The sequence below is a fragment of the Sturnira hondurensis genome, unplaced genomic scaffold (genome assembly GCF_014824575.4).
Source record: "Sturnira hondurensis isolate 20B ecotype Veracruz unplaced genomic scaffold, ASM1482457v3 Scaffold0006213, whole genome shotgun sequence".
In the NCBI taxonomy this organism is placed as follows: domain Eukaryota; kingdom Metazoa; phylum Chordata; class Mammalia; order Chiroptera; family Phyllostomidae; genus Sturnira; species Sturnira hondurensis.
In genome coordinates, this window is record NW_028078844.1 from 4,823,328 (window position 1) to 4,844,839 (window position 21,512).

A 21,512-nucleotide genomic window follows, 5' to 3' on the forward strand; every position below is an offset into this window, starting at 1 on the left:
TTTGATAAAGCTAAAATCATTTCATGAGAGGGTTATTTAACAGGGGTATTAGCCATATCCAAAGACAGTTTCACAGCACAATAGAAAACAAAAAAGCAAAATAAAGGAATGAATAAAGAAAAAAAGGTTTACATTGAGAAAATTTTTTGGAATTAGCTTTCTACAAAATTATTCTAAGACATTGTATTTCTAATATCATCTAACAGGCCATGTAAAAACAATTTAGTTTCACACTGCTCTCCATGTATGTGTGCATGTGTGTCTGCAGCTGGTTGACAATACACTTGACCAATACATAATTCACTACCCAGTTCACAATTAATTCACGTTTTCCTTCCAGAAAATGTGGTCCCTCAAGAAAGTCCACTTTATACTATCAAATATAAAATTACTTTTTCTTTAATGGTGTATAAAAAGCATTTTGTAATTAATATCTAGAGATAGTCCAGGATTTCAAGATTTCCTTGCTTGTTAAAACTGCATGTTTTCTATAATTGTCTGAAGATGTAACTTCTTAATATAATCAGTTTATGTCTAACAGTCTCTTTAAATTGCTATTCAAATTGTAGCATAAACCATGTCTGTAGGACCATTAGCACACGTGTTCTGCTTTATGGAATGCACGCTTTTATGTGTTATTAATAATAAGAATCATCAAATGACTTTAAAAATATATATAAAGTTGACCTCACTCATTTTGCTAAAATAGATTAAAGAGAATTTTTTATCCTTGATTTATCCAGGCTAAAGGAAAAAGGAACTCTGAAGGAGTAATTGTAAGCAAGCCTAAGGCAGTTATAAGGAGTCAGGCAAATGAGGGGTGCAGAAGGCAGGTCCTTGCTTCAATACATTTTCGTATTCCTTCAGAATCCCTTTCATGCATTTCAGATGTAGTTTTCAGAAATACATATTGATAATAAGGGAAATTCTTGTCCTCATTAAGAACCAGACAAGCTGTAATAGTGGTATGCCAAGGAGATAAAGAGAAGAAAATATTGTGGGTTCCTTCCTACATTAATGATTCCTTTTATTCTACTAAATGCAGCCTTTCCAGAATAAACTCAGTTGAAATGGATTGTTTTCAACTAATATTTGAAGAGAGGAAGCACAAGTGGCCATATTATTGCTGGACGTTAAACCACATTTAAGAGCCCATGTGTACTGACAATGACCTTTTACAGATTGAAAAAAGACCCAGGTCTTTTTTCTTACTTATCTGCCTTTGTCTTATGTCATAAGGGAATTCTAGGTTTAAAAAACCAAACAAACCTATTTATAGCTTTTTCCACAATAGTCAGATGATGGAGAACTTGATTCAGGGATGGAAAGAAGACCCTCACCTGGACAAATTCCAGGACCTCTGGAAAACTTCCAAGGATTTTTATTCCTAAATTTCTGTTCAATTGAATTTGGGGTTATTAAAATCCATACCTTATTACCCTAGAGTCTGAAACCCATTTTTGTTACCAATAACCTTGTTGAAATACCTCATAAGACAAGTTTTGGGATGGGACCTAACAGAACTAAACTTTTCAATTTATTAATTTTGGGTAAACTAATTAGTGCAAATTAAGAAATTATAGACATACTTAATCCAAGCTATATATTCCCATATATATTTCCATATAATTTATCATTAAAATCTATAGATGTGAACATGCTTTTATGCTTACTTTATGACATACTAATTTTGCAGTTACTTCTAGACCATATTTATTATAGTGTAATTTTTCTGTTGGTGAGATTTTAAGTTTACATCTGATGAAATGACTACCTAACTAAAGAAAAAAATTAAAAGTTTAAGTTTGGTAAATTATTTTTATGATTGCCTGGATTTGTGAATATTATTGTAAAGAACTGATAAATGAGGTCTGTCCAGAATAAGTCCAACCATTGTTAATATGGTGAGAACACTTTACATGACATTGATGTAATCTGGCAGCCAAGGAGAGTGGACTAGAATGTTCATGTGTGAACAATGCCGACTTCACTGTACTAGTCAGTGGGGGTGGTAGATGTCATTGAATGAGCATGTGTACTGTGTGGGCATCACATTCAAAATGACTGAGTGAGTAGAGCAATGAATCTACATCAAATTTTGCATTAAGCTTGAACATTCTTCTGTGGAATCTATTCCGATAATTCAGAAGTCCGCGGCTATGGGCAACTGGTGATTGGCAGCTTCATCCAGCCTGCTCATGCATCACATCTCGTGCAGAGATCAAATCACCCAATCCTGCTACAGCCCCGATTTGGTGCCCTGTGACTTTTGGCTTTTCCCAAAACTAAAGTCACCTTTGAATGGGAAGAGATTTCAGATCATCAACGAGGTTCAGGCAAATATGATGGGGCAGCTGATGGTGATTGGGAGAACTGTGTGAGGTCCCAAGGTGCTTACATTGAAGGGGACTGAGGCATTGTTGTCTTGTGTACAGTGTTTCTTGTATCCTGTATTTTCTTCAATAAATGTCTATTTTTTATGCATGGCTGGACACTTTCTGGACAGATCTTGTACAAGCCCTAGATTTAGTCAATGTCTGCACATAGAAAATTAAATATTTTGTTTCTAGAGCAAAAAATTTATAACATTATATTGAGTCTGATTAAAACAAATTCAGTTACATTTTACTTAATAATGTTAACATTTAATTGCTGGTGAAGATCTCAATAATGTATAGACCTAATCTAATTTTTATTTGTTTAAACTACAGTATAATTTTCCTAGTGCTTTTTTAGCCTTATAAGAAAAGATCCATTAGTTATATAAACACAAGAAAGTCTCCTCAGTTTGAGGTCTGTGCTGATCTAACTGGAGTATTCTTCTAATATTAAACTCTCTATAAAATTTAAATATGAGGTATTAAAATATCGAGAATGTTTATTTGAATGATGCTAAGATTTTTTTCATAGTCTCCAATAAGACTTAATGTATTTTAAAAACTTAAAAATTGTGTGAATCAACAAGCAATTATGTAAAAAATAAGGAAATCCTTTAAAATATAAAAAAAATTGGCAGATAATTCACACAAGAAGAAATACAAATCATATAAAAATAATCCAATCTTACTTGGAGTTAAAATAAAGTGAATTAAAATAATACAAATTAATTTTTTTCCATTCATATTGGAAAAGATAAAAGTAAAGATAATGTTCAATATCATCTTCATATATTGATGATAGAATTAAAAATGGAAAGAAGTAATAATGTCTTTATACAATAAAAGTTAAAAACAATTCTTACCCTTGGTAATCACTGACAGTAGTTCACCTTTGAGGAATCAGTCTTAAGAAATGAATCAATGAAGTTGACAGAGTAGCATAATAAACCTCATAGAGCAGTTATATGACAAAACATTGGGAGCAATCAACATGCCTGACAAAAGGGGAGAAGTAATTCGATTTTGGTACACCGCAGTGGTTCTCATGGTTAATTTGAGTATCAGAACCACTTATTATTAAAACAGATGCTTGAGCCTAACCTTGTTATAGCAAATTCATCTGAATTTGGAGCAGTTTTTCTACATTTTTAAGGAGCACGCTAGGTGATAGTATTTATAAGCAGTAATGATCCTTCTGACTGAATGTTTTACCACTATCTAAAGTTTTTAATAATAAGAGAAAATGCTTATAGTATAATGTTAAGTGCAAAAAGGAAACAAATTTGTATATTCATTTTTATCTTAATTTGAGAATAAAATATTATATATTTTAATGGAAAAATATAGCTATGGAAGAATTATAATTTGGATTGCATTTGGTTCTTTAAATTTTTCCACCCACCCACAATTTTCTACAATGAGAAGTAATACTTTAATAATCAGTAAAAAAGCCATCTCAATTATTTTATATATAATGTCTAGTAGAATTGTTTTTATGCAAACCAAAATGCATATTTTATTTTTGATTAAAAAACTCAAGGAAGAGGTAGAATTTAGGAATTACTCTTAAGAATCTCAGAAAAACACTCATTATTCCTGGTTATGTGGTTTGTTTTGTTCCAGTGGGTTTTGTGTTTCTAGCCACAGGCTGGAGGAACTATGATGAATTTGGCTTCTACCAAAGTCCTATCTTTTTGAGGGGAATAGGTCAGGCAGAGAAATATTAGGGGACCTACCCTATCGGACAGGATCTGCAGGAGGTTAACGGAACTCTCAGTGGCTTAGAGGGAAGACTTGATGTTTTCACACATAGTTACATGGAGAAGTTGAGGTTTTTTCCCTAAAGGTGAATTAAACGATTGTGATGGTGAATAGACTTGAGTCCTGCTAAGTGGGCCATTAAAAATAATGTACATATCTTTGTTTTTTGAAAAAGAGATTCCATGCCTGGAAACTATGTTAGAGATCCCAGGAGAAAAAGTGTATCTCAATTCTTCTAAGCAATTTTAAAAAATTCTGTTTTTGAAGACTTTCCATATATTCTCTGTATCCTTTTTATGTCTAAGTAAAATTCTATGTTGGAAAATTCATTTGATTTAGCCTTTGTTATGTGGCAGGGGATATATGAGGATTTTTCAGGACTACTCTAATAAGAAAGTGGTAATTTCATAAAAAATAAAAAATAGCCCTATGTATACTATTAATTCTGTTATTTAAATGAGGTTGTATTGTCTGTGTTGTCAGTATTTTCACAAGTGCTGTAAACGCAGGCAGGAAGGTGAAAAATCACATGAAATTTGAATTTTGTGTTTGAATGAATGATGTCCCCCCAAGGCATTGTTGTCTTGTGTACAATGTTTCTTGTATCCCCCAAATGTTTGTTGTCCCCCTAAAAAAGGTGGATGGAGGAAATTATCAGAAAAACTGAGAATTTACAATAAACCCAAGAACTTTGAATAAAATGAATTAGTAACACTGAGAAAAAGAACTTTTATCAATCAAGAAAATATAAAAATTAAATAAAAATCAATAGGCTGTGAGATGATAAAGACTTAAAGACTAAATATGTCTGATCTTAGGGAAAGGCATTTGGGGTCACAGTTCTAGCCTCTGTCAGCTGTTTAAGCCCGGAGAATAACCAATTCTCAGCATTATCAGTGCTTCACAGTTTTCCACTTAACTTGTAGCTCTCTTATTATTTTATTTCCAAATTATTCCTTCCAGTAAACAAGCACCAGACTCTTCTTGCTTCATTGAATTTGTGCTCTCTGAATTTTGTGCTTTCCAAAAGCAGAATTCAAGCTAAATTACTATGCAAACATGTTTTTTAGAAAAGAAACTAAGTTTCCACTCCAGTTTGCTTATGCTATTATAAGACTTACCTACATGGCACTACTGATCAATAATTTAGTGTCAAAATTAGGAAGGAATTTTTTGTCTGAGGAAAGATAATTCAGACCCAACATGATTTGTAGAATGATCATTTGAAATTCACTCTGATACAAGATATAGGCAATTAAGCTAGTGTATAGAGAGATCTTTGTGTTTCACACTCCAGGTGAGTCAAAGACAACCAGACAAATTAAGTAGATACCAGGCTGGATTCCAGGCATTGTCTCTAAATTGTGTGTTATTTGGAATTTGTCTGACTAACTCCTATTTGAGAACTAGGTCTGAGGAATGTGAATCTTTGATGGAACACTGAGATTTTTTGTGAGGATGCCTGCCAGCAATTTAATTTGAGCACCAGCTAGAGATTGTGACAAATAAAAAAATTTAATTGTATTTTTAGTGTGGAGGCTGTTTTTTTATTTAACAAATATTTCATGCAGTTTGGTTTTATGATTTTTGTCAATTTTTGGTCACAGAGTAGAGTTTTTTATTCCCACCTTCAGGCCATGGATCTCTTTTAAAATTTGATGAAAGCCATGGGTACTTTTTCAGGAAAGGTACAAACTTATGAAACTAGAGACTGGCATACAGTTTCAAGGGATTCACGGACTTTGGAAGGGCAGTCATGAACACAGCTAAGTATCTGTTCTAGATTCTAATGACAGTTATTTTAAAATCAATTAATGACTACTTTCAAGTATAGCTATTAAAGGTAGGAGAAAAAAATATTTCTATGATCAAGATAGCCCCAGAATCATAATAAAGAAGAGGTTATTAGACTATGTTTTGGTGGAAAAGAACTTTCCAGGTACTGGCCTCAATTTGTCATTATTCTGCAAGCATATGATGTGTGGGGCTTTTTAAAGGACTGACTGTATGTTAAATCAATAAAAATTAAAAATAAAACTGTCAAAAATTCTTTTAGTTACCATTGCATAATATTGAGAAAGAAGCAGTTGTTCATATTGAATAATATAATTTTTATTTTATTTGTAGTCACCTCAGGCTCCTGTTTGAGGTGCTATGGGATAAAGTCTCTGCCCCTAACCATCTGCTGTTATAATCATGATGTGTGAACAAATCATACAAGAAAGGGCTTTGTTTTGAGATGAGACCACTGTTACCTGGATTGCAAAGTGCTTCAGATTATCTCTGAATATCATTAACTTTAAAAATTGTGGCTACTATTATTCTAAAATAAAATTTCAAAAATACAAGAGCTGGTGTCTGTTACAGTCCGTGAATGTGAGCTGGTCAGCAGTGCTGGGCTTTTCACCAGATGCCTCACCTGGGCCTGGACCGCAGTTTGCCATGTGGACTGCCCCCTCCCTGACTAGGTTCTTCCACCCCCTAATCTATTCCTTATTCTCTTTGTATGACTTCCAGAATTCTACACCATTCCATGGGCCATGGATCATGTTTCCACTTTCCATCCTTTGTTGATTCTTAGAAACTCGCATTAATTGCCTTAAAGAACTAGAGTCCTAGAATTTTTTTAGTTAAAATGTGGCTTAGAGGTGGACTTCTGCTTTCTTATTTTACAAATGTGGTCACTGGGGTCTGATGAAAGTTAGGTGACTTGCTCACCAAAGCCCAGCTGGGATCAGGTCTTCTGCCTTCTGGTCCAGTGCTCTTTCCCACTAGGGTCCATTTGCTTTTTGTTAGTACCATTTCTGTCTGGGTAAACTATTACTCATCCCTCCATGGCCCTCTAAGGGAATTTTGCTTTTTCCTCAGAAGTTTGGCAGGCTTAGTAGGGGTTGTGCTTGATTAAGCTAGGACTTATATATTCCCCTTGCTAGTAGAATGGCGATTTTTGTCCTCTCTGACTAAATACCCTTTAAGCTGAGACAAAACTTCGAAGGCAGGTAATCTTGTCAACTGATCTGATTCTTTTTAAATATCCAAGAATGAAGTACACAGTAGGTTACATTCTTTAAAAAACAATACAAATAACCTATAAGATGACTTGATTAGAATGTAATATTCCAAGGTTAGAACATAATAGATGTATTTTGATACATACAAGGTTCTTGGTGATTTAAGTCCTAATCTTTTAGGCTATATAACTATGGATCCCCAAGAACAGCATTATAAGGAAGCTTCAGTATGTTAGATTAGAAAAATTTTCACAGAAGAAATAGAAATGTAAAAACAAATAAAAAATAACAAGGCCAATCTCAGAAACTCATTCTCATCTTTGAGTTTTCATTAATTATTCCTCCTTTCCTATAGCCAATTATCCATCAAGAATAGTGTTTCTGAAAAGTGTCTTTCAATTTATATTTTCATTACTATTACACAGGTATTACCTTAGTCAACACCTTTATTGTCTGAGACAAGATCCACTGACTTTCTCAATCCGTTCTCAGCTGCCCAGCATCAGAATAACTTTGCCTCTGCTTGTTTTTTAGTGCTTTGCCAAAAACCTTAAGGGATCTATGACTGCCTCCAAGATATTATTCCATTCGAATTTTTCTGACATTCAAGACTTCCCAACAATTCAGCTTATTACGCATACCTTTTAAAGTATAATTTCATTATAGTTTATTGAGCCAGGCACTGTGTCAGATTCTTCACATTTTCAATGAATCTTCATTGAATCCACATGGCTAATAATGACAAAAGTGGGACTGGAACCCAGGTCTGCATACAGAGCCAAGCTTGTAACCTCTCTAATTCCCCAAACAGCCCTTCTCTCCCTCCAGCCAGGCTCCTAGTTCCCTTGTAGTTTCAGAGATATTTTACAAGAGATGCCTCTAATCTTGAATGACAGAAACTTCATCAGGAAGTCCTTTATTTCTTCCTTAGCTTTTCTGAAATTCTTATCATTTTTCCAGTCATCATTCATTGACTTATCATTCAATCAATATTTATTAACTTGTCCTCCTAAAACTTTTTTATGGAGTGTTTCCCAGATACTCTAGATTCTTTTTTATTCCCTGTTTCTTTCAATGATCTGCTATACGGAGCACTCACATTTGCTCTGAGTCACATTTTTTTTACAATGGCGTCTCGGTACATTTTTTTCTCTTTCAGGGAGGACAATAAGTGTGTCTTATGGTACTTAGTACCATTTTCAATCCTAATGCAGGACAAGAAGTATAGTTGGCATGCAATGACTACATGTAGAATTAATCTCTCTGTGAGTTAACTTAATGTGCTACTTTTCTAGTAACTTATTAAAATGGAAGAATACCATGTTGGGCAATAAAAGGAAATCTTTTGACCACTGAACCTAATGAATTTTGAGAAGATCTTGTGTAAAGAACATTTTAAAACAAAACAAAATAAAATAAAAAACAAAAGCCTTCAAAACTGTCTATTAAACCTTGGCAAGAAGGATATAAGATTACTGATACTTGCATTATTATGAATAATGGCAAGCAATTTGGTCTATTGTATAAAAATTATCTAAAGATGTATTTCAATAAGATTGTAGATAGTTAAAACAAAAGGACAATTAGTTCAGTTTGCATTGGTGGACAAGAAAAGAATACTAAATGAAAAAATCAAATACAAATTTGTTATTTTTATCAAGGAAAATCTGATACTTCTAGCCAAACTGTAAGATGAAAAATCCCACATAACTGTATATTTACAGCTTAGTTATAATATACTTATGTGCAGCAAATAATATATATCACATTTAGAAAATATTTCTGTTATGAAATTTACTACTTAGAACAGTATAATTCAGCACATTTTTAGAAATTAAAAATTACATTTATCATCTACACATATTAAATGTCAACTATGTTTGGTTTCACTTAAGATTTATTACACTTTATACTTAAATATGCATTTAATTCACTAAATATGTCCATTTAAGCTTCATATGCAAGTACTTTAAACTTCCCATCAAGTTCTTGAGAGAAAAAAATAAACTTTCAATTTTTGTTTCTTATTTAAGTTTTCAGATTTAATTGATCTTGTTTTATCTATCCTAACTTCTGGTGTGGATTTTGTATAGGTGGGAGTATGGCACAAATAAAAAAAATGAGTGATAAAAATAGGTATTAAGGATCTAGGGGTTACTAGCTAAGGGGTCTTGAAAGGAAGCTGTCTGAACCTGCCATTCAAGGGCAGCTCATAACAAGAAAACATATCACTTTTCTGTTATTCTCTGAAAATAGCTGAAGCCTAAGAATTTTAAGTCCATGTATCTTTAAAGGTTTTAAGTTTTTGCCACTCTAAGTGAAATACAAAGCTGCTTTATCTTTAAGAGTAACAGGGCTTATAGTCATATTTCAAAAGAGAAATATACTCCAACCCCCATTAATTTTTTATTAAACAGTTTAAATAAGAAAAGTGACCAAGTGTTTAAATTCTTAAAATAGCCTCACCTGTTTGCTTCTGTTAGGACATTTTATATAGCCTTTCAGTTATTTGTTTCACCTCAGAAGTTGGGTACTTCTTAAGTAACCAATTTGGCCACCACCACTAACTACTTTAATATACCTAACAAACTGAATACAATTAATATTAGATTAACATTTTTTACTTTACTGAGAAACAAAACAAAACAGAAAATGGTGTTCATTTTGATTTCAGGTTACCCAAAAGAACTAAGACACTATACAACAGCCATCCATTCTTTCCCTGAATGAAATTACCGTGAAATATTTCGTAAGAATTTAAAGTACGAACAAATCTGCCTGACATAACTAATGTTTGTGTAGATATAAAATTCTAATACATAAATAGTCTGCTAAAAATATTGTGACACTTTTCTTGCATGATTGCTTAGATAATCCACACATCTGATATCTTAAAGTTCAGGAGTGAATGAATCAGGGATGAACAACGTGCCTCAGATATATCCTACACTTTTCCGTAAAGGGGTCAGTGAGTGAGAAAGTCAAAATTAGGTTCTATTTGACATCTGACAACAAAATGTGTTACCTGCAAGAAGTTCAGTGCTTAGGTTTCTGGGTTTGGGGACTATTGAATATCACTGTCTATATCAGTAGTGTGTGTTGGTATGAAAATCACTGTACTATTTCATGTGTCCTCCCATGTATGTTCCTAATCATATGACTACTATGATTCATGTTCAGAGGATAGCGGTCTTTAACAAAAATATACCCTTCTGAAATGGTTTTCTTTTATTAAAAATCAACAATCTAGCTTTAAGGTGATGCCAAAATTTAAGGATGCTTGTAATAAAACCACATAACAGTGTTTCTGAAAGATGATTACTATTTACTGGGAACAAATTGCCTGAATTCTCATTATTTTATGCACATTTCTTCTTCTTCCTAAAATTTCCTTCTTCTTGAGCCCTGATTGTCTTAGTTACCTGATCCAAAGCTTTCCTAAAATCTACTGGCGTCACAGATCTAGCCTCCTTGGAGGGCAGTGAGAGCAAAGAACTACAGCTGCATGGGATCGGAAGCTGGTCCCTCCATAATCCGTATGGCCTGACTTTCTTCTGATATTACAAATTCTGGGTGTTTTGTAAATGACCTAGCTTGTTTTTGACTTTGGCTTTCTTTCCTATGGAAGGGCAATTTGAAACAGAGTACCAAAGGCAGGCAGTACTGATGATTTCCATGAACAACAACATAAAAAATAGGAGAGGTAACAATGGAAACCATTAAAAGCAACAGAAGAGGCCTGGAAACAGGATCTATAAACATGAAGAAATACTGTTCAAGACAACAGTACTTCCTTTCTCTTTTTTTTTCTAACCATAGTTTTCATACAGTACCACAAAAATCTAATTAAGTCTATACTACTTCACACCAGAAGTCCAGCCTGATTGTTTATATTTTAAAATTATATATCATTTAAATTAAGTCAGCTGATTCTTCTAATAAAATTTTTCTTTATAATGAAATATTTTCTACAGAAACTCTGAATTCTAGTTCTAACATTTTGCAATCCCATTACTGTTATGATTTGACTGCTAATTACTATCCATATTCTACACACAGAGAAATTAATAGTTGATAACCATTTCCTAAGGCCTATACAAGAATCTAATCTTTAATGGAAAACTGGCACTGATATTTGATGGTGATGGAAAAAATAAATGTATTAGTATATAACTGATATGACTTGTCTGAAGGTTTTATTTTTTTCTCCTGCTATAACATTTGTAAGTGGATGTTCAATTAACTATAGACATAGTAAGCTGTTTTGCTAATGCTGGTGGGTTAAAAAGTATAAAGGTATAAAGAAAAAGGAATTATAAAACAGGTGGGGGAGGTGTTTCCTTCAAATGGATGGAACCCATTCTTTTGAAAGAAAACTCCCCTCTTACCTTGGTCCTGGAGCTGGTTAGTTCTCCTCTGTCCTCCTCCTAGGGGAGAAATACCCAAAGTTAAACAATAATAGAACATGGTCTTGTATTAAAGTCAAGTTCAGTTCTGGCCAACCCCTTCCTCAGGTCTCACAAGACACTACCAACTGCCTGGTATACTGGGGCATTCATTGAATTGAATTTACAATCCATTTTAAGGATTAGGCCAAAGGGGAATTAACTGAGGAGGACATATATTTATCTTCTGAAATGATCTGAGAATCTGTGAATAACTGTGTGTACTGCCTGCACTGGGCAAAATCACAGCGCTGTACAGTCTTCATGCTTCAGGGCATAAAATGATTGTTATTTTGATGAGGTAAAAATGAAAAAGAAATTAAACGGCACTGCAGTTGTTGGTGTTACTATGGGGAATTAAAGGAAGGGCATTGTTCGGGCACTATTTATCAGTCAGAATCAATCATGGAGGGTATGGTGGGGAACCATACCTACAGTTCCTTTGGGGGGGGCCATGCCATGTGTTTCAGCTCTTCTCCCTGATGTTCTCTGTGTCTCTGAGGTAAAATGATAGTGCTACAAGCAACAACATGTTTGGAGGAGCAGCACTAAATTGATATGAACAAGAATCATTATAAAAATGAAAAAAAATCAAAGGGTGATTAGATAGAAGGAGTAGGAATAAATGTGAGAGATGGGTATTATCAGAAACTATGTGCTTGTTTTATTTTTTTAAACAGTAAATCATAGGTAGAATAAAGGTGGGGTTTTTATTTATTTATTTATATAAATTAAAAAGAAAAGACTCGTAATGTTTTGGGGGGGAAATAAGGCAGCATAGTGAAGGAAGTGTGGGTCTGGGAATTAAATAGTGATGGGCTCCTACTCCAGCTCTATCACTTAGCAGCTCTCTGACCTGAGATTCAGCAGCATCACCTGTCCAGCTGAAGGTAGTACCACTGATGTCAAGTTGTGGGGGGAAATATAGTCCTATACACATTCTTGCTATATAGTAGTTGTTAAATTTTATTTCCTTTTCCTTTATGTGAACTCCAATGCAGTCTTTTGTTATTTGAACTACTTTTTCTCTTTTGAAACTACTGTCTAATTAATTGAGCTTAGAATCAGTTCCTAATTACCCTTTGGCATAATTTCAGAGAGAGCGACTGGTTCCCATAATAAAATACCAGACAATTGATTGAATTCCGTGAGACATGAAGGAAAGTGGAGACCAAGAATGAGCCTGAACCCATACAAGATCATGTGCTATTGTTATTTAACTTTGGGTAACTTATTAAAATCCTTTATCAAGTAAAATGACATTAGGTGAGAAAATGGATGTACTTTGGAACCTGGGGTTGTCACAATATGTTCCAGAGATGTCAAAATGAAGGATGTTGTAATCAGGAATGGCCATTATGAAAAGGTGCAGGAATGAAACACTCCATGGCAGGTTCTATGTTATCCTTCTATTACTGTTACCATTTGTTAGTGTTACATTCATCCTATAAACTTTAATCAGCTTGAAGTTACATAATAAAACTCCTCCAACTGTGAACATACACATTTCCTTTTTGTTCCTCCTTGGGTGGGAACTTTGACTTCATTCATTATCTTTATGAATGTCCTAAAAATGCCTTTTTTTTGTAAACCGGACTTTTATCTAGTAAACTTTATAAAGTCCAAAGAATATATTCATAAATAGAGCATTTCCTCTTTTTTCTGAAACAAATACATTAAGAAATTGCAAAGCCGTGCTCTAAATGGAAGAAAGTTAATTGTGTTTCATGAAACACCTCCTTCACTCATGGAAACCACTCACATGACAGAATTTGAAGGGCATATATTTATCTTCGGAAATGATCTGAGAATCTGTGAATAACTGTGTGCACTGCCTGCACTGGGCAAAATCACGGTGCTGTACAGTCTTCATGCTTCAGGGCATAAAATGATTGTTATTTTGATGAGGTAAAAATGAAAAAGAAATTAAACGGCACTGAAGTTGTCGGTGTTACTATGGTGCTCATAAAAGTTGCCCTCTCAAGCATGACATATTGAAACACCACAGAATGCCACTTTACATGGACTATTTTATCATATCTAAATATGAAAATATAGGTTTTATTCTAAAAACCAGAGCAAGTCCTTCTATGTGCATGCCCTTTACTTGTGCTGTTTTATCCCCCTTTTTACACAACCCAATGAATTTTGTCAGATTTCTACCTTGTCAAGAGCTTGATGTTGGTATGTACTTTTAAATGTCTATATATAGGCACGCAAGACTTGTGGATTCTATAGGGAACTGATTTTCTTAAATACCTTTTCACTTCACAATGTAGGCAGACTGTGACAAAAGCAGCTATTCACTGAAGAAGTGATTTATTCAGTTTCAAAATCGGACCAGCTTCTACTGGAGCTCTGGGAGTGAATTTTCCCCCAGTCTTATTGTCTGCAACTTCAAAGAGGTATAAGAGAATTCTTTGGTTGTTTTGCTAAAGATAGTTCAGGGCATGATTCAGAATGTCAGACTCTCAAAGAGGGAAGGGAATTTAGATGTCATTGTCGTAGTGTGCTAAGAGATGTTCAAAGCCTCTTTCCTTCTACCCAAACAACTCATGGTTGCGGATCCTAGCCAACTTTTCCCATTTGGGAGACCATTTTTAATTGTAAAATCTTTCTTTGTGCTGACCTGAAATCTCCCCCTGTGTAATTTTCTCAGCTTAACAAGGCTTTATTTTTTAAAATATAAATTAAACATTATAGTTTCTTGAGCTCTATATGGGTATTTTCAATGTGCCTGGAAATTGTCAATGTTGCTGAAATTACAGCATGGAAGGGCAGAAATATTTTAGTATGTTTTCAATGTAAGCTATATATATATTTATACATAATGTATATATTTAATATATACATATATTATAATAGTTCTTTTTCCATAAGAGCACTGGAGAGAGTCAGAAGACCTCAGTTCTAATCTCAACTGTGGGACTGTGGGCAAGTCACTCGAACTCTCTAATTTATAATGCCTTCATCTACAATGAAATGACACTGTAAGAGGGTTAAAGGAGCAAGTAAACATGTATGTATGGAAGTGGTTTGAAAGCTATAATGCTATATTGTTAATATTATTATTTCACTTTAGAAATATACTGCTTAGTATTTTTTAGCATTTCATGGTAAGCCAAATCTAAACACCATCTCATAAAAATGAACTACAAAGAATATTAACTGTTATATTAACTGATTCTTTGTTGTATACGATATTATCATTGCTATGTTGTTTAATAGGGAGCATTTTTTTCCCTATGATCTCTACTTTTGACTCTGGGAGACAAATCTGAGGTCAGATTTTCTTGGATCCTATTTACTTCTCTTTATCTCCAACTAGCTTCAAATACATGTCCAAGGTTAGGGTACTCACTTAGGGCTCTAGATACTTGCTTTCCTTTTAAGTTTTCAATTCCTCATGTTTTTTTTTCTTTTTCTTCTAAAGGCATTAGCAACCTAGAACAGCTATATTTGCTGATAATGCTTTTCTGATTTTTTTTTTTCGTAGTCCTAGTTGCAAATGCTTGACAAGAGGGAAGCCTAGGGGCTGGAGACATAATGATGTGGTATCTCAGTCACTAATAGGATTTCGAACCTTTATCATTTCAAAAAGGATGTTCAGAAGTTGAATGTCTGCCAGCCCAAATATGAAACAACCCGGATTTTATGACAGCAGAGGCCTGTCTCCTGTGTAGTTCTGGGCAGTTTTACGGGCAGCTGCTTCTGTGTAGTGAAGCAACAGTTTCTGGGAGCCTGAGGGGCTCTTTGTGTCACGTTTGTTTGATTTACTCCAACTTAATTCTTATTTTGGCTAACTCCCAAATATTTAATGCTTAGAGAAAACAGATAGAATTTTTAAGATTTCTGTAAAATATTGTCAGTGTGTCAGTTTTCTTCACTGAATATCCCAGGAAAAAAAGTAAGCTAAGTAAAGTCTAACTGATTTCAGTGCGATGTGATCTGACATTGTATGGTCGGTGATATTTAAAGTGATAGATTTCTCCAACCGTTGAGCGTGGCATACTCTGAAAGGCACACGTGAGGGTAGGCGTGTTTTCGGCCTTTAGTTTTTCTTCGGTGTTGAGCTGTGTGATATTACAGGGGCATTTTGAAATGGTTTCACAAGGTTTTGAAAGTGTATTTCATTCTGTGGATGAGTTATAACAATGATTTTTGAGTTTTTAGAAAGTATGAAATCTGTCATTTTAAAATGAACTACTTTTAATCATGAAAACCACTTTTCTCTTATAAAGGAGATTATATGGTGAGTTCATAGCATTTGTAACTTCTGTTAGTATAATTATTATTTATAATATATTCTCATAATCAATGTAATGCTAATCCTGAGAAGGGTTGGAGCCAAGACTGGATATTTTTAAAAGTAAAATGGCGATTTTTCTACTCAGGTGTTGACAGTTGCATATAATTCTGTGTTTGTGGGAAAGTTATCAGACAAAAATGTTATGGGACTGAGTTGGTGGGGGACAATTAAAATAGATGAGCTATAGTTTCTTATTCCTGGCTAAAGTAAAATAAACTATAATTCTAAACCAGGGTCTTTACTATTTTTCTAGCTTATTACAAGTGACTGCCAAGTGACTTTATTTTCCTTTTCTTAAATATGAGTAATAAACCAGCCCATCCTGGCTGATATTATCTCTAGAAACAAAAGGAATCTAACAATTTCTAGAGTTCTGGATGAGTGGGTTCTCATACACTATGCTAAAAGAAATGGATACATTTTCATTTTTATGGAAAACCATTATTTACATATGATGTACTTAAGCAGATGTTTATTATTATTATAAAGCTGCATTAAAGCAGCATTGTATAGAATTCTGCATTGAGGAGTATATTACAGCTCCATAATAGAATGAGCTTTGTAGTATTTTATTATAGGTATTTTGGAGTTTTATGGTAACTGATTATCACACTCTGTCCAAAGTCTTCTCGGTGTGTATTTTCTAAAATATTCTTTATAAAACTAACTATTACAAGTGGAAAAATCCCCTCTCTTCCTTCTTGTCTGCAGTCTCTCCCCACACTACCTCCACACTCTCAGCTAAGAGGGCCCTGAGACAATAAGGGGTAAGAAGCTACTCTGCATGATTATCATGCTCCTCTTTTTGCTCCTACAGAAATGGGCATAGTAAGAGTTACGATCTCTCTGAGAATGTTAACAGCTCTGCAGCCTGTGCTGAGGCCTAGCAGCTTATAATTTTTCCTAGTGTCCTTTCCATTATGAAGGTAAATCTAGTGAATAAGATCTTACACAAACAATGCACAAAAAAGTAAAAACAACAACCAAAAAAACCGAAAACCAAACCAAACAAAACCCTGATTGTTTGACTATGCTGCTCTTCTGAGGACAAATTAACGCTACCCTAAGTTTAATACAGGCAAGTTTATAGTTGTCAAGTTCAAGGGCATTTACTGTCTATAGAAGTCATGGTCCTAGAGCCTAAAGTCTTATAGGAAAGAAAATTAGTCTGACACATTTCATCTATTAATTGAGTATTGATGGGGCAAAAGAACATCTTTATAGCTACCATCAAAAGCTACATTAAGCACAGCAGAACAACATTTTGGGGGGGAGAATTTAAATATTGGTCCTGAGAATGCTGAATATGAGGAAATGGAGACAAACCTGATAGAAAAGGAATATCAGGTTTGTCAGATATATTTGAACCTACATTGGATTCTTTCCTCCACACATGAGCTCCATGCATAAATTAACTCTTTGCCTTTGATTTAAATATACTATCACAGTGACATCACAAAATTGTCTCAGTGTCCTATCCTGTCATGAAAGTGAAGGCTTTTTATGCTGTCACTCCCTGTTAACTCATGCTTGCCAGGTAGCGTTGGGTACACTGAAAGCCCCATATGGATAATTTCTCTGCTGTCAACTGCTTGCCCCACTGCTGAGACTTTATGCAGATGTCTCATCCCAAATTATCAGGTTCAGTATAAAAACAGAAGCAGCAGCTCCAGGCACACTAACCCGCTGCTCTTGCTGTTTTCCTAGTTCCAGGATTCCCAGTTCCACAAATTTCTCTTCCAGCTCTTCCCCTGCAGCCAGTCCTTTTGCTATGGAGGTTCTTCCAGTAATTTTGCTTTGAATACCTGGGCTTCATCTTCTTACTATAGTATCTTAGTTGTGCCTCTTTCTAGATTTCAGCATTGCCAGGGCCTTGGCAGGGTGGTGAGTTTCCTTTCAAGCCCTGGTGTTTTTAGCTTCAGTTCTAGAACCCACATTTGGGCTTCCACCCACCAACCCAGAGAGGGGGATCCAAACACACAGAACCTTTGTGCACTTGCTAGGCTGTTCCTTTGTGTCTCCTTTTAACCTGACCCTTAGCACTGGAATTGCTTCTGAAGACCTTTCCTTATAATGAACTGAACCTTAAAGATGAGTGACACAATACGGAACCTGTCTAGCTACCAGACGTGTACCAGGAGAAAACTCTTAAATACACTACTAGTGTAGACATAAGATCATCTGCAATACATTTGTTATATATCAGATTATGAACTTTGGCCTTAGATACACCTTTACATTCCCTAAGTCTGCCTGGTGTGTATAGATCAAAACTGCTTGGCTTGTTGGTTACAGGTTTGCATTCACATTAGTTACAGGATGACACTGAATGAATTTGAATTGTTTAGGATATAGATTTTTTTGGAAAATATCTATATCCTAAATATTTATCTTTATAGAATTTGTTTATAAGGAAGTTAGTGGAACTAAATAATAACAGCCTGGCATTCTGGCTTTTCTTAGAACAGTCAGAATTGGTATCTTGTCTTAGATCCATCATCAAATCAGTTTGTGAGAGCTTAAACTATTAAACTTCTTGTGTAGCAGTTTTCTCTTGTTAAATTTAATTCTCTTTGAAGTAGTAAAAGCTAAAATGGCCCAAATTTACCCAGTTTCCTAGTCAAGTTATTATAATACAACTTCTAAACCTAATGGTAAGAAGTTACACAGAGGGGAATATTGAATTCAGAAACTTCCCAGCTGTGTTGTTACCCCCAGTACCCTAGAGCACACCCAGACTGAACAACTTAAAAACTACCTGGTGAATGTGTAGTTGCAACTCAGAAACTATCCGTTGAATGAACTGGCAGATGAGTGAAGGGAAATCACATCAGCTATTTTTTTTTTCTACTTAGCAAGAAAGGCAAAAAATGTAAAATGCCTGGTGAATCTTAAAGAAATGCAGAAAAGTGCATTTTTCCCCTTTTCATGGGGAACTGTAATTTCAATTATCTTTTAATTGCAAGGAAGAGCTTAATGAAAACCTGGAATTTCAAGTGGCACTGGAAATTGTGTTTCCTATTGTACTCAAAATCTAGAAAGGGAAGGGGGAAGTTCTCTGATTCCAGAGGGGCTTCTTTTCTCCTGGTACACATGCAGCACGGATACCCTTACTACGGAACACCTCAGTCTGTGAATGCAAAATACTTAGTATCCACAGTAAACATCAGCATCTCTAATAGTAAACGGGGTATGTGTTTCAGCATATCCCAACCATGAGAATTGTGTGTATTTTTGTGTGTGTACGTGGAGAGGTGCAACTAATTCTGTGTTGTATGTGTTTTCTAATCCTTAGTCCAGTAGACTACATTCCAAAACATAATGGGATCACGAAAAGTAAGTTATCTGTAGCATCTTTTAATAAGGAACCAAAAAATGAAGGATGCTCATGAGCTAAAATATCTCTATCCATAATAGTTAAAATAAAAAAATGTGTACAAATCACCTGCAACTTGTTTCTAGAAACAAGTTATAAGTTTATTCACTTTGAGGCCAAATGCTGTTCAGTAATATTAAGTCATTTTTAAAACTAGGTAATTTAGTTTGTTTAGTGTCTACATTAAGTATTAATAGCTAATTTGTCACTAACACCAAAAATAGACTACAGCTTTATTCTCACATATGGGATCCAGAAAACCTCTTTTTTCTAAACCTTCCATGTACACCTGAAATGATGACTAAACACGCCTACAAATTTCACATGGGAAAGTGGTTCCTTAGGGTATATTTTTCATACATGAACTTGAATAGTATGTTTAATGCATCTGCCCTAACAAATTCTCCAAAGTCCATTTCCTACAGAGCACTCTACTTAGCTTGATACAGATCTGGACTTGGACCAAGTGTCCTGTGAGGGCACTGATTGTGTTAAATACCAAAAGAAGAAGTGTAGGGAAAGATGTGCGATTCTACTTCTCATCGTTGGAACTTTCTTCCCCTGTTAGGCTGTTACTTTGGGGTTCTGACTCACCTGTTATAAACTGAGCAGGATGTGTCTGGCTTCAGAGGGTCAGCTCCTGTTGCCATGGGTTCCTGCTAACTTGCTAAGGGCATCAGCTGGTCCCAGGGACTTCATTTTTTCCAGATCAACTACTGATCAAGTTCTTTTGGAACTGTTTTCTTTTGCAACATTATTTTTTTTTGGTGGGGGGCAGTGACAGAACATTTGTCTTATTTCAGACACTGTCCCACAAACATCTTTAGAGAAGGCAAAATTTTAATGGGAATTATAGGAGGATAATTTTCATAAACTTGCTTCAAATATTAGGGTCAAGTACACAAATCCTTACAATGTTCCAGGGGAAGTCTTCAGACATGACCCATTGCATTTTTCCTGGATGTACTTACAGATACCAGACACCATGGATACCTTTAAATAGGGTATTCTCATGTAACAACTATTTAGTAGTCAATAAATTTGTATTAACTAAATACTAAATTTGTATTACGGTTTGCTTTAAACCACTTCTATCAGTTTTATTTATTGCATAGTAAAGTTGAGAGTATAGTAGCTAATATAATATAGGTAATAAAGTAAATATAGTATTTTGACAGTAATGTATGCAACTTTATTGGGCAATAAATGCTATTGTATGGTAGATATGTATATAGTACTAAGGTTGAGGATAAAGTCAAAATAAACATGCTTCCTCTGTCTTCTAAACTTTATATTCCATTGCAATTCCATCTAATGTATATATACTAAAACGAGCTTTAAACATTTCTCAGCCAGAGAAAGATTGTCATGAATGTTGAAGAAGGGGCGGGAAGGAAAGAGATGGACAGTCGTGTAAGTTACATTGCACACATGGAAAGGAGAGTTGGAAAGTTCTTTCACTCATTGATATTTATAGTTTGTACATTTACTGATAAGTACCTCCATTTTCCAACATTAGAATCTACAGATACTAAGTGTAACAGCATCAGTATACCTATCATCATTTTATCACCTAAAAACTGGAGAACCTATGCCAAAATCCAATAAAACATAGTGCAGTATTAACTGCCTGTGAGAGCTCCTAGTGATAGCTCAATCGTTTTAACATTTCATCGTATATGCCCGGAACATGATAGTCTGAAATAAAGTCTCTTTGAAAAGTAGTCTCTTTGAACAATAAAGAACACTGAATATCATTGTCTGTCATAAAGAATGGTGCTGGCTGTCACTGTTGTCATATTTTTAAACCAGTTACAGAATACTCTCTGTGATGATCCTGATTGCATTTGCTCTAAAAAAATGCATTAAAACAGAAGTCCTGGCACTTTATCCTGATTATATTATCACACTCTTCCTATTTTCTGAAGCATTTGACCAAACAGCAAGGTCTAGAAGTTTAAAACACCCTGGACGGACAGAAGACTGCTGGTCATTTGTCTGCCTTCTCTGGTTAAGCTTATATAGGAGGAAAGATTACTGTTTCCCTTTTCTTAAAGCCTCATGTTTTCTTAAAGCCTAATGAATCAAAACAGCAGAGTTTGTGAGAAAACCACAACTAATGACAGTGAAACACACAAGTCTCACTATATCCATAACTATTAACTCAAAGACCTGGTTAAAAAAAGGTATATCTTATAAGAAAAACAGACTTCATCTTTACTGAAAAATGAG

The 21,512-nt window shown here is 34.6% G+C and overlaps 1 protein-coding gene across 5 annotated transcripts in view; it reads right to left on the reverse strand.

Moving 5' to 3' along the window:
• The window catches only part of GRIA4 (glutamate ionotropic receptor AMPA type subunit 4), a 399,918-nt gene that overhangs the window by 15,786 nt on the left and 362,620 nt on the right, over nucleotides 1-21,512 (reverse strand). Inside the window, exon 14 of one of the 5 annotated variants that reach the window (XM_037047741.1) lies at nucleotides 11,539-11,577. The exons of the other annotated variants lie outside the window; for them this stretch is intronic. Coding sequence (XP_036903636.1) covers nucleotides 11,556-11,577 — 22 coding nt within the window. The 3' untranslated portion in view covers nucleotides 11,539-11,555. The remainder of the gene's footprint in view (nucleotides 1-11,538; nucleotides 11,578-21,512) is intronic. 5 annotated transcript variants of the gene reach the window in all.